A 14,160-nucleotide genomic window follows, 5' to 3' on the forward strand; every position below is an offset into this window, starting at 1 on the left:
TTTAGGTCCAAGTCTTATGATCCTAAAGTGCCTATGTAATGTGAAGAAGCTGTATAGACCTGTACAATTAAGTTTCTTTAATATTTCAAGGGAGAAAAGGGAAAGAAAATTACAAGCATTTATTAAGTGCCTACTGTAGACCCTGGCTTTGTGTTAAGTATTGAGCTTACAAAGAAAAACAAAAGACACTTCCTGCTTTCGAAGAACTCATAGTCTAATGGTGGGTAGGAAGTAGGTTCATTTTCTTTGTCATATAGCTTATCTCTCCATATCCATAAGAGATATTTGAATGATTTATAAGTTTAGAAGATTTTAATTTTCACTTTTCAGGCATGTAGATTGGACTAGATTAGGGCTTCTTAAACTTTTTCCATTGATGACCCCTTTTCACCCAAGAAATTTTTATGTGACCTCATATATATAGGTATATAAAACAGGTATAAAAATCAAACATTTGCTGATAATAAATCATAATTTTGCAACTCCTTCCACATTCAGTTACAAGACCCCAGACAGTCATGACCCACAGTTTAAGAAGCTGGTGACTAGTTGACCCTATGAGGTTTTGTCCTACTCTGATATTCTGTGGGTCTCCAGAGAGGAGCAATAGAACATAAGGCTAGAAAGATAAGATAGATCCAAATTGTGGAGCCTCTACAATGCCAAATTAAAGAGTTTGACCTTGATTCTCTTAAAAACAGTTTCATTAGTTCTCTATTACCTATAAGATGAGTGCAAAATGATGTTTTATAAGAATTACTCTAATAATTCTACAAAATAGATTTCCTGGGAAGAAAATGCAGATGGAAAGTTTGAGATCTCTCCTCCTTTGAGATGAATCTTTCCTCGACTCCTGACTGTGTGATCTTTTTACCATCTTCCCAACTTGACAGATTCATTCTACATTTCAGGACTTTATTCATGCTCTTCTTCCTGTTTGGAATGTCATCCCTTTTTCCTCATATCTATCCAAATCCTTTATGTCCACCAAGGCTCAACCCAAATAATTCATTACAATCTTCCTGACTAGTCTAGTCTCACTGATCTCTCTTTTATAAAATCCTATATTTAGTTTTTTGCTATATTGTTTAGTGTTTTTAGTCTGCTATTATTTCTTATCAGTTTTCTCTCCCCAACTAGTTTGTAAGCTGCTTGGGAGAGGGCAGGGAGAAGGAGCTCATCTGGATACATTGGGATTGGGAGGGGACATTACAAAAGGAGATATTGAGGAATTCTGTAGTTCAGTGATTTTACTTCTTCATGCTCATCATGGTGCCAAATAGTAAGTATCGGATAAATATTTGTTTATTTCACACAGTCATAGTAAGAAAAGATCTCTAAGCTTTAGCTTCCCAAGATTCCTCCATTTGGTACCATTACAAACATACTTTGAATTGAGAGGATCTAGATTTTAATCTCACAGTATGTACTTTACTAGGGTAAATTGTTTGTTGCCTTTCTGGTTTGCTGTTTCCTTATTTGGAAAGTGAGAGGTTTGGAATATATTTTTAAGGTTCCTTCCAGTTTGAAATCCTGTGATCTCATTAAAAAGAGGTATTTTTCTGAAAGGCTGACATTCCCAGAATGTGATTTATCCTTTTCTTGCTTTGCATCTGTGGGGGTAATTCTGTTGAAGATATTGAGTCATTGGCTTGCAGTGATTATGAATGTTGGCATATTATGCACATTGAAAGAATGGGGTGGGAGGTGGCTTTGTTTTGTCTTGTTTCAAGCTTCTCCAGTGGGAAGTGGAGTCTTACATCTTGTATCAGGAAAACAGAAACAGCTGCTTGAGCAGCATTCCTGAAGGTGTAGCATCTTATTCTGCATGTTGAATGTGGTCATTTCCCAGTGAATACCTGAAATCTCTTTAATGGCATTACATTGTATAGGTGGGGCTAGCCTCTAATTAGATGTTTCAGCCGTTCTCTTGTGGGATTTCTAGCTTCTTATAACCAGCTCACATCTGGATCTGAGACAGGGAAGCTAGGGAAGGGTGGGTGAGCCCTCTGGGAAAACTGCAGTCTTCTGTAGTCCATATTTTCTGAGTTATGTCCTTAGTACAATCTGTATTACATGCCTAATCTGTTTGAGAAACATGTTTGTAAATAGGAATTTTCAGAATCTGCCTTGGGGCCTCTGATATTGGGTCTCTGCCCTTACAGCTGGTCTCACTCTAACTCATGCTGAGAAAAATCATTAAAACCAGAGTAGTGTAGGGAAATCTAGGACTGGGAATCAGAAAACCTAACCCTACCCCTAAATTGCTGTGTGACTTTTTGGCAAATCAATTAATCTGAGTCTATTTCTTCTTTTCAAAAATAATAAAATTCAGCTAAATCTTTAAGATTTCTTTCAATTCTAAAATTGTATGATTTTAAAGGAATTTCTATTTGACTTTTCCTTTTTCATTTCTATCCCATTCCCTTAATTAAGCTATTTCTTTTGATTCTCAAGTATTGTAAGTACTGTCTGAGATGTTTGTTTTCCCTCATTGTACATATGTGACTTGAATTTTTTTTTCAAAATTTGCTTGTTTTTGTGTTGGTAGTGCTGGTGGTAGTGAGAAAGGATATTTGACTCTTGAATTTTATACTCTTATCTTGGCCAGCAGACCTTATAGTAGTGAGGGACATTGTGTCTGACAGGACATGAAAATGGCTGTGTGCCTGGAAATTCGAACAGATCTGATGTTTTGGTTTGTGGGCACTATGCCTACTTTTTTACTGGTAGAGCAGGATTTGTGTCTAATTCTCATACCTGTGCAGCCTGCTGAAGTTTGGCTCCACAAATGGAGTAAGAGCTTAGTGAAAGAGCATACTGAACTTTCTATAGTTTGGCTTGAGTAATTTTCTTCAAGGAGTTATACTAGGTCAGCATTTCCCATAGTATTTTGTCCACAAAATTCTTTGGAAACTGAAATTTTTCACAAAATCACAGAGCAGGTCTGCATGAATAGACTACACCTAGAATTAAAGGGTGTTGGGGAAATTTGAGGTCAAAATAGAGGATACTAAGCATATTTTCATGGTTTCTTTTTTAAAGAGATAGTACATGTAAGAAACATTTGAATACATAATATCATAATGATAGAAACGATCTGTGACTTCATTGATATAGGTAACTCCTAGCTAAGGAACCTCATTCTCCCAATACAAAATCCAGTTATGTGTCTGAGGTAGGAATTGAACAAAGGTATTTCTGGCTCACTACATTATGCTACATTGGGTCTCACATCCTTTTATGTCTACTATTTTGGAGGACAAAATATTATTCACATCAGAATTTTTTAATGGCACTCCTCCCCAGTCTTATTTAGTGGAACTATAATTTTCTGTGAAATAATTTGGGAAATTTTATACTAAGTAATTATTATATTCCCTTAGCAATTTATATGTGAAAAGTGCTTTTCTCAGTGATTTAACTCAATGGTCTTCAGGCTTTTCAATCATGAATCTCATATCAGTAAAAATAATTTTGAATACAGACTTCAATATGTATATTTTTACTTATAAACTAAATGTGTATACTAATCATAATTAGCACAATGAATAATCATAATTATGTACATCACAATATATATGCAAAATAGAAATTTTTAAAGAGATGAGATGAAGATGAAATAATTTTTTATTCTAGGATAATAGGAAGCTATTAGAATTTGTTGAGTTTAAGAGTGACAATGCAAGATTTCATCTTGGCTTCATTTATAGTTACCTATTAGATTGTTATTATGTCAATAACCAACATAAGTAAATGAATGTATCTCAAGCTACAGAAGATACTCAACAACAACAAACTACTTTTTTTTTTTTTTTTTTTTTTTTTATTTAATAGCCTTTAATTTACAGGATATATATACATGGGTAACTTTACAGCATTAACAATTGCCAAACCTCTTGTTCCAATTTTTCACCTCTTACCCCCCCCCTCCCCTAAATGGCAGGATGACCAGTAGATGTTAAATATATTAAAATATAACTTAGATACACAATAAGTATACATGACCACAACATTATTTTGCTGTACAAAAAGAATCAGACTCTGAATTATTGTACAATTAGCTTGTGAAGGAAATCAAAGATGCAGGTGTGCATAAATATAGGGACTGGGAATTCAATGTAATGGTTTTTAGTCATCTCCCAGAGTTCTTTTTCTGGGTATAGCTAGTTCAGTTCATTACTGCTCCATTAGAAATGATTTGGTTGATCTCGTTGCTGAGGATGGCCTGATCCATCAGGACTGGTCATCATCTAGTATTGTTGTTGAAGTATATAATGATCTCCTGGTCCTGCTCATTTCACTTAGCATCAGTTCGTGTAAGTCTCTCCAGGCCTTTCTGAAATCATCCTGAACAACAAACTACTTCTTGATATTAAAGTGCCATTGGAGTAAGTTTTTAAAAAAAAAAAATCTGAAACTTCAGGCCTGATCAGTTCTTGGACCATTGAACTCGGTGATAACATCAAACATCTACTGAATCTAAACAAATATAAATCAAAATACAAGGCTACGTTAATAATAATAATAATTTATATCACTTTTAGGATTTTCCAAAACATTTGGAAAATTACTTTTTATTGATATTTTACATCATGTATTTCTCAGTGTAATTCTTATATTTGCTCTTTCCCTCCCAGAGGCTTATTCCTTATTTAAAAAAAAAGGGGGGGGGAGATTGAGGAAAGAATCTATAATAATAACCAAAAACTTGAAACAGTATAAATTATATACAGTGTGTTACACTCATAAGCCCTCACTTCTGAAAAGAAACAGTGAAAGGTATCTCATGACCTTTCTTTGGGGCCATACTTTGTTATAATAATTGCGCAATATACCTTCCGTTTTTATTTTAGTCATTGTGCATATTATTTTCCTTGTTCTGTTTAACTTCATTTTGCATCAGTTCATGCAAATCTTTCCACGCATTTTCTGTATTCATCATATTCATCATTTCTTACATTACAATAACATTCCATTACATTCATGTATAGTAATGCATGTAGCCGTTTCTCAATTGATGGGTTTCTTCTTTTTGTTCTAGTACTGCCACAATTACATGTGGCAGTGAAAGTACTGCCACAATTACATACAGGACTCTTCTTTTTGTAGTGTACAAGATTTTTCTTTTTGGAAACTGAATGGATGCCCATAAGCTGGGGAATGGCTGAATAAATTATGATATGGAATATTATTGTTCTATAAGAAATGATCAGCAGGATGTTTTGAGAAAAGCCTGAAGAGACTTTTATGAACAGATGCTGAGTGAAGTGAATAGAATCATTAGAATATTGTAGACAGCAACAAGACTACGTGATGATTAACTCTTAACATATGTGGCTCTTTTCAACAACAAGGTGATTCAGCAATCAATTCCAATAGACTTGTGATGGAGACAGTCAGTTGAATCCAGAAAGAGGACTATGGGTGCTGAATGGGGAACACAATATAGTATTTTTACCTTTTTGTTGTTGTTTGCTTGCTTTTTTCTCATTTTTTCTTCCATTTTTTTCTTGTACAGCATGATAAAGTGGAAATATGTGTAAAATTGAACATGTTTTACATATATTGAATTACTTGCTGTATAGAGAAAGAGGGGGAAGAGAGAGAGAGAAATGTTGAAAACTATCTTTGCATGTATTTTTGAAAATAAAAAGCTATTTAAAAAAAAAAAAAAAGGAAATTATACCTAGATTTGGAATAAAAGGATATGGATATTTGAGCTATTTTATTTGCATAATTTCAAATTGCTTCCCAAAATGGAAAAAATAGAAGCTCCAATAATGAATTAGTGTGCCCATCTTTCTAACAACCCTTTCAGTGTTTACTATTCCAATTTTTTCTATCTTTGCTAATTTGCTGGGTATGGAATGAAACCTTAGGGTTGGCTTGATTTGCATTTTGTATTATTAATGATTTGAAATATTCCTTAAAATGATGAGAAAGTGAAAGGAATTAGCATTTATATAGTGCTACTATGTGATTGGTTCTATACCAAACAGTGTCTACAAATATTATCTCATTTGATCCTCAAGGTAATTGCTGTACTTGAGGAAATTGAAGCAGAAGTTAAGTGCTTGCCCAAGGTGACACATCTGCTTAGTGAACGAGGTCAAACTTGAACTCAGGTCTTCTCAGCTCTAGGCCTTGTGCTCTATCCATTGCACCAGTATCCTTTATCTTATGCACATTATCTATTGCAATATGACTTTTGGTCTTATAAATTTCTGTTAATTGTCCCAGCCATCACAGCGGACATACTTAAAGTTGTCCTTTGGTTCTAGTTGATCACTTGGTCCTTTGGGGCCTGTTTTTGGCATTGTGGCATTTTTCCTTTTTTGAATTTTTTAGTCCATTCACATTTAAAATTACTTTGTAGAATCCGGTTATGGTTTCCTCCATTTGTATCTTTAATATGGTTTTTAAAAAAATTTAATCCTTTTGCCCTTTCACATGAAAACTTTGCTTTTGTTTGGTTTTGCTCATACTACTTTGATGCAGTTTGATTCCCATAAACTCTCTTTCCTCCATAACTTGCCTGCTATCGTAAAGTTCTTTTTAGTTCTTTTAGAAAAAATATGAGTCAAGGATAGGGTATGTATTCAAAATTTGCTAAAGAAATTCTGATTAGGTAGGCTGTTAAATCAGTGATTAGCATTTTCCTATGTTAATTCAAGTAATAAGAAATTTTGAGCTTGTGGAAGTTCTCTCTTCTTTCTCTGGATTCAGCTATAATTGTTCTCCATTTGGCATATAGTGCTTCTTTGAAAGCTTGGAGTCTTAGCGTACTGCAATTTGGAAAAAGTGTCCAAAGCTCCATCTTGTTAGTTCTGTTTGCTAAATAATTTTTACAAATATTATTTCCTTCTGTTATCCCCATTTTATAAATTAAATTAAGACTTTAAAAGTTAAGTAATTTGCTTATGGGTACATAGCTAGTATGTTTTGGAGTCAGGATGTGGACCTAGGTGTTCCTGCCTATATGTTCAGGATCCTATCCACCATCCATCTTGCCCCTTGTGTACCAGAAAGAGTTTCTCTAGCTATACAAAATCCAAAGAGTTGATCAAGGCATACATGAAAAACTGATTACAGGAATATAGATTTGTGGGTTGGAGTAGGGACTTCAGTACTGGATTACAGGGCAAAACGCAGGTTTCAAAGAATCTATATGCCCTACTTTACTGATTTTCCTACACCTTTTGTGGTAGCTGCCTTCATTTTTTACTCTCACTCTATGTGCCTATTATGTAATGGTTTCTTTTAATCCAGCTGTGCCAATAGGGCTGGAAGCTTATTAATGCCAATTTGAGTGAGCATGTAGTGGACTTTTGCTGTTCTTATGCTGTGAAATATGCTTAGCTAAAATCTCTGTACACTTTTGATCTCTAAACTTCAATAAATTGTGCCACATATTTAAATCAATCTTGCAAATAGCACCTGACAAATGCAGTAACAATGTTGAATAAATAGCAGAGAAAACTGACTTTATTTTACTATCTGTCAAAAGAATGTCATATTTTGGCCTTTGGAATTGTAAAGTTAGTGGAAGATTAAAATGATACAGATTTCATCCTTGGGAGATTAATGAGTTAATTAAAATGTTTGGCAGCTTAGTAAAATTTGTGAACTTTAAAAAAAAATAAAGCTTTTTTTGGGGGGGAGTAAAATAATAAAACTTATTGACTTATTTGATAAATTTTGCATCATTTTTTCATCATTGGAGGGCTTTTAATATCCAGCATTTTACCACAATTACTTCTTTTAGGTGATCTGCATTGAATCTTTAAAATTTTGACAATATTTCTTAAAGTCATCTCAAGAAAAACACACTTATTATATAGATTACCAAATGTATCTTTAAAAAATAGCCCATGTTTCCCAAGACTAGCCTTTATTATATTCTATTGGATTTGTCTGGAGTTTAAATTAGATGACTTGCCAAGTAATTGAAAATATTTATCTTCATCTTTTGGATAAATTTCTTAACCTTTCCTGGTGTACACAATGGTATGAGATAATATTCCATCTCCATTTAAGCACTTCTAAAATTCCAGCAATTTTGCTTCTCCAAATAGCTATATAATTATGGGAGTTCATCATTCTTTAATGGAGACAAGGAAGTTTAAAAATACCAGAAGTTTTAAAATTCCCAAAACATTTTTAGGGTGGATATAAAAACTTACCTGGGCTTGTTCTGATAAAAATTTTGGTTCTAACTTGAATTCAAAAGTAAAATTTGCCTTTTTTCCAATTTTAATTACTTTAGTCTTTGTATTGCCTTGCCCCCATGATAAAGATCTTTTTTTCATGGTAATGAGTAGCAGGGTTGTTGTTTTTTCAAACTGGACTTCTCATTATTCTTCTAACTTCAAAAGACTATTCTTTACTGATGAAAAATCAATAACAAACTCTGTAGCTACCAGGTCACTTTAAAAAGTCTTTGCTTATTTCTGCTTAGGCTATTTTGTACCATTAGCTTGCCAGTTCTTGCTTTTTGTTTTTCTTTGTTTTCATCCAATATTTTTTTCTTTTTGGTGAGATTAATCTTCAGATCCTTGAAATGCTTTGTCCAAACCAGAAAGCTCTGCATTATCTCTAAGTCATTGATATATGTTTTGAGAGCTACACCATCAAAGCTGATTTAAAGGTTAATTTTTTTTGAGGTCCTAATATGATACCTCCTAAATTAGGGCAGGGGAACTGAGTGAAGAATAAAGTAAGTAAAATGTTCTTTTAGGGTAAATTACTTTATCATCTTCAAATGATTCACTTTTGTGAATTTTTTTTAAATAGATCCATGTGTCTATTACATATGTGTTTAATTATTTTTAAAAAATTTTATCATGTGACCAGTTCTGATGGATCAGGCCATCCTCAGCAACGAGATCAACCAAATCATTTCTAATGGAGCAGTAATGAACTGAACTAGCTATACCCAGAAAAAGAACTCTGGGAGATGACTAAAAACCATTACATTGAATTCCCAATCCCTATATTTATGCACACCTGCATTTTTGATTTCCTTCACAAGCTAATTGTACAATAATTCAGAGTCTGATTCTTTTTGTACAGCAAAATAATGTTTTGATCATGTATGCTTATTGTGTATCTAAGTTATATTTTAATATATTTAACATCTACTGGTCATCCTGCCATTTAGGGGAGGGGGGGGGGGTAAGAGGTGAAAAATTGGAACAAGAGGTTTGGCAATTGTTAATGCTGTAAAGTTACCCATGTATATATCCTGTAAATAAAAGGCTATTATTAATAAAAAAAAATAAAAAAAATAAAAAAATAAAAAAAAATAAACAAAAAATAAAAAAAAATAAACAAAAAAAAATTTTTATCATGAACTTAATCATCCACAAACATTTTACATTTTACATTCAAAGAACAAAATAGATTATATAGAAATCTGTGAACTTATGTTAGTTTACTTTGAAAAAACATATCAAATATGACAAGATTGTAACAAAACTCATATTTTTGTTTTCTTCTGGACACATTTTGGTATTTCAGTATGTTTTTTTTTGTTGTTGTTGTTTTTATTTAATAGCCTTTTATTTACAGGATATATACATGGGTAACTTTACAGCATTAACAATTGCCAAACCTCTTGTTCCAATTTTTCACCTCTTACCCCCCCCCCCCCTCCCCTAGATGGCAGGATGACCAGTAGATGTTAAATATATTAAAATATAACTTAGATACACAATAAGTATACATGACCAAAACATTATTTTGCTGTACAAAAAGAATCAGACTCTGAATTATTGTACAATTAGCTTGTGAAGGAAATCAAAAATGCAGGTGTGCATAAATATAGGGATTGGGAATTCAATGTAATGGTTTTTAGTCATCTCCCAGAGTTCTTTTTCTGGGCATAGCTAGTTCAGTTCATTACTGCTCCATTAGAAATGATTTGGTTGATCTCGTTGCTGAGGATGGCCTGGTCCATCAGAACTGGTCATCATATAGTATTGTTGTTGAAGTATATAATGATCTCCTGGTCCTGCTCATTTCACTCAGCATCAGTTCGTGTAAGTCTCTCCAGGCCTTTCATTTCAGTATGTTTTAATAGATTTTTATTGACTTTTTTCCCCATTGTCCATGTTTCCCCCCCATATTTCCTAGAGAGCCACTTCTTCATTGTATTTTAGTATTTTATTAAAACTCTGCTTTTTCTTTCTTCCCCTAATTGCTGAGAAAGCATGATATAGTAGAGAGCTGAATTGGAAACCAGGAAGACCTAGGTCCAATTTTTCTGCTATGTCCTAGCTCTGTGGTCCTGCTCAGTGTCTTAATCCACAGTGATAGTAACCTTCATTGATAGATAGCAAGTTTTCTCACTTTGGAGTTACCTATACCAACAAAATCATAGTTCCAGTTTTTATTTCTATATCATTACCCACTGATTTGCACCTTCTCAAAAAACCACTTCCTAATAATAAGTATAGCTGAGCAAAACAAATTGGCAGATTGTTCATGCCGTATCTTCATATGTAATTTCAGCACTCCTTTTCTTTCTTTTATTTTTTGACAGGGTGTTTCCAATCCATCAGGAAGCCTGAGGAAAGAGGGTTCGATCTCTAAGAAGTAATTATCACTCTGCCTGTTTGGTCACATCATTTACTGCTTCCCTATAACTGAGATATTGCCAAAGAGTCTAACTCAAATCAACTGTGGAAAGATGCATCTCTAGTATGACGACCCTTAGCAATGTCATCGCCACCCACCAGTCTGAGTGGGTATCTTTCAATGAGGAGTCACTCTTTCCTGTTACTTCAGAAGGTAAAATCTCCTCTTATTTCCTAGAGTTTAAAAAAAAAAGATTAATAAATCAGGCTATATATTTTTTTGACTTCTAACTCTTTAGTTTTAGCCATCCATGGAATTGAACCTAGTATTAAATAAGGTAAACTAGTCGCTAGAAAGACATCCATGATCTACTCTTTCTTCCATTTAGTAGACTAGAGTATCATATCTCTATTTCTGTGACACCAAAAGATAATCTGAAAAATCAAATTCACTTCTGATAGTAAGAAATTTGTTCTCTTTCTCCAAGCGCTGTAGTTGTAGAGCACTTCATCATCTTGGGATCATAGTATTTGGATTTGGAAGGAGTATTAAAGATAATTTAAAAATAAAATTTAAGATAATTTTACAAGTTGCATTGCATTGTCAGTTACTTTCCTTTATAGCAAAATAGCTATCCTGCCTATTGTTATTCTTCTGTTTGCGAAACTAGTAACATAAAGCTGTTAAATAACTTTTCCCTCAACACAGGATTATGTGTGAAGGCAAGGTCTATTAAATTTCAGTCAGTTCAAATCTTTTGGTTCTAATATTTACTATTTAGTTATTTCTATGCTTGAAAATGACTTTAATTAAATATGAATTGGTCCTTTTTGTTTGGATTAGCTCAGGAGAAAACTTTTATTTATTTTTCTCAATAGCATTTTATTTTTCCAAATACATGTAAAGATAGTTTTCAACTTTAATTTTTTTTTCCTGAGGCAATTGGGGTTAAGTGATTTGCCCAGGGTCACACAGTTAAGTTCTGAGGTCAGATTTGAACTTAGGTCCTCCTGACTTCAAGACTGGTGCTCTATGGATTGCTCCACCTAACTGTCCCATCAACTTTAAGTTTTGTAAGACTTTGTATCCAAATTTTTCTCCCTTCTCCTTTACCTCTTCCCTCCCTAAGGCAGCAATCAAACTGATATAGGTTTAATACATGCAGTCCTTTTAAACATATTTCCATATTTGTTACAGTTATGTAAGCAAAATTAAACCCAAAGGGAGAAAACCACAAGAAAGAAAAAGCAAACAAACACATTTTTTTTAAAAAGTATAAATACTATACTTTGATCCACACTCAGTCTCCATCTCAGGAGAAAACTTTATAGAATGACAGTTTCAGAGTTGGAAGAGATATCAGTGTCCACGTGGTCTAACTCATATCTTGAAAAGAATATTCACTTAAACATACCTGAGAAGTGATTGTCTACTCTTTATTTAAATTAACACTTGCAATGAGGAGGCAGAGGGGAAGACATAGTACATTCCAAGCATCCCACAGGATAGTTTAAGTTTTACAAATGTTTTCCTGATATCACACCTAAAACTCTCATTTTAATTCTACCCATTGCTCCTTATTTTGTCTCCCCGGGCCATGCAGGACAGAAGAATCTGAATTGTGGTAATGCATAGAGCTTTAGCCTTGTTATCAGAAAGTCTGGACTTTGAAGCCTGCCTTAACCACCCAAATATTTGTCTTCTTAGCAAGCCACTTAACACCTCTGAATTTTACTGTATTTATCTGTAAAATGAAGAGATTGGACTCAATTACCTCCAAGGTCCCTTTCACTTCTTAAATCTATGATCCTGTGTCTGCTATCTCTTTGGATATTTGCAAATAGTTCTCTTATCCTCTGAGACTTTTCTTCTCCAGGTTCTTAAGTTCTTTTGCTTTACTTTAATTTTACTAAAATCTTTTTTTATTTATGTAGTTTTAGTCAGAGCCTTGTTTGAATATTAATATGGTAATCACTATATCATATGTATAGTATTTTTAACTTTGGCCCATTATTAGAGAGAATGATCACATTAGTATAGAACTGGATGAGTAGGTATTTTTCTGCTGCTCCCTTCCCCCATTTCTTTATTAGAAATCCTTATAGGTTTTTTTCCCCCGTCTCTGTCTCTTGTCTTCTTTAAGATAGTTCTAAACAGTGAACTACATTGAGATATCTGTATTTTTTCTCTGTTTCAGGTGACCCTGAGAATCTTGTTCCAGGGCTGTCTTCTTCCTCAGAAAGGTCAGAGAGCTCCTCTGGGGAAAACCAGACAGTGGATGGAGAATCTCAAGATCTCTTTCATTCAGAGCAGGGTGATAGTTCAGAGAAACTGGGTCTCATCTCAGAGCCATCATCCCCACCTGACAACCTGGTCCAACCCAAACCTGATTTGGCCTCCGCCATTAGCACTTGGGTCCAATTTGAAGAAGATACACAATGGACCAACACTTCGACAACTCACAAAGAAACAGGTGGGGCTGGTGGGAAGGGTAAGAAAAATTAGATACCAAACTACCTTAGGAATTTTTTCTGTGGGAAAAGGTTCTATGTGAGTATAACTGATACGCCTCATTTTGCTTCTCTGAAAATATTGACTTAACCAGATTGAGGGCTGCATGTAGATCTAAATTGGTTTCATCAAGAAATTAGCTTTTGTACATTTAAGCAAATTGTGTAATAAGTCAGATAGATCCTTGTCTTCTTGAGTCCTTTATCCCTAGCCTTGATTACTAATTGTTTGTAAACACGTCTCTGGGTATCTACTAAAATCTTTTAACAATGTCTCAATATGAACCATAATTCTTAAAGGCTTATTTAGAAAAGCAAATGCCTCTGAAGGTCCTACCAATCATTTCTAGTCAATAAACACTTATTAGCCACCTACTATGTTCAAGTCATAGTACTGAGTACTAGGGACTTAAAGACAAATTAAACACTCTCTGCACCCAGAAATAGAGGTTCTGCTTTAGGGATACTACATCTGCAGGTACAAATGAAGAAAACTGGGAAGACTGATTATAAGCATAGGGTGACAGATTCTTTCATCTGAGGACTTATTTGCCCAATTGACTCACCCTGAATTTTGGAAAGCTATTGGATTTATTCATCCACAGGACTCAGGAAGACTTGCTTCTCAAGTATGGGGAGATTAAATCTGTATAGACAAGGAAAGTCCTAGAAGAAGTAGGTGGTGCAATGGATAGAGCACTGGGCTTGGAAACAGGAAGTTCAAATCTGACCTCAGACACTCACTAATTGTGTCCTGGGCAAGTCATTATCCCTGTTTGCCTCAGTTTCTTTATCTGTAAAAATAGCTGGCAAGCTATTCCAGTATTTTTCTAAGAAGACCCCCAAAACAGGTCATGAAGAGTTGGACACAACTGAAGAAACTCAACAATAATAGGGAAATCACAGAGAGAATTGTGAAGTATGTATATATAAACAGTAGGCACTGGAATTATCCACTCAGCTCCTGCTGAACTAAATAGTAAATGTTTGTAAGTGCTAGAATTATATCGTATTCACCTTTTTTTCCATGTATTTCAGCAGTTTTATTCAAGTACCTAGGCTATAGTAT

The 14,160-nt window shown here is 34.1% G+C and overlaps 1 protein-coding gene across 3 annotated transcripts in view; it reads left to right on the top strand.

The window, feature by feature from the left end:
* STON2 (stonin 2) overlaps positions 1 to 14,160 on the top strand; it is a 187,819-nt gene that overhangs the window by 32,053 nt on the left and 141,606 nt on the right. For all 3 annotated transcript variants that reach the window (XR_004231980.1, XM_023501738.2, XM_031952423.1), the window contains exons 2-3: positions 10,547 to 10,794; positions 12,779 to 13,054. Coding sequence is in view for 2 of the 3 variants with exons in the window: in XM_023501738.2 (XP_023357506.1) it covers positions 10,707 to 10,794; positions 12,779 to 13,054 (364 nt within the window). In the remaining variant the exon portion in view is untranslated. The remainder of the gene's footprint in view (positions 1 to 10,546; positions 10,795 to 12,778; positions 13,055 to 14,160) is intronic.

Source organism: Sarcophilus harrisii, chromosome 2 (genome assembly GCF_902635505.1).
Source record: "Sarcophilus harrisii chromosome 2, mSarHar1.11, whole genome shotgun sequence".
Taxonomy (NCBI): domain Eukaryota; kingdom Metazoa; phylum Chordata; class Mammalia; order Dasyuromorphia; family Dasyuridae; genus Sarcophilus; species Sarcophilus harrisii.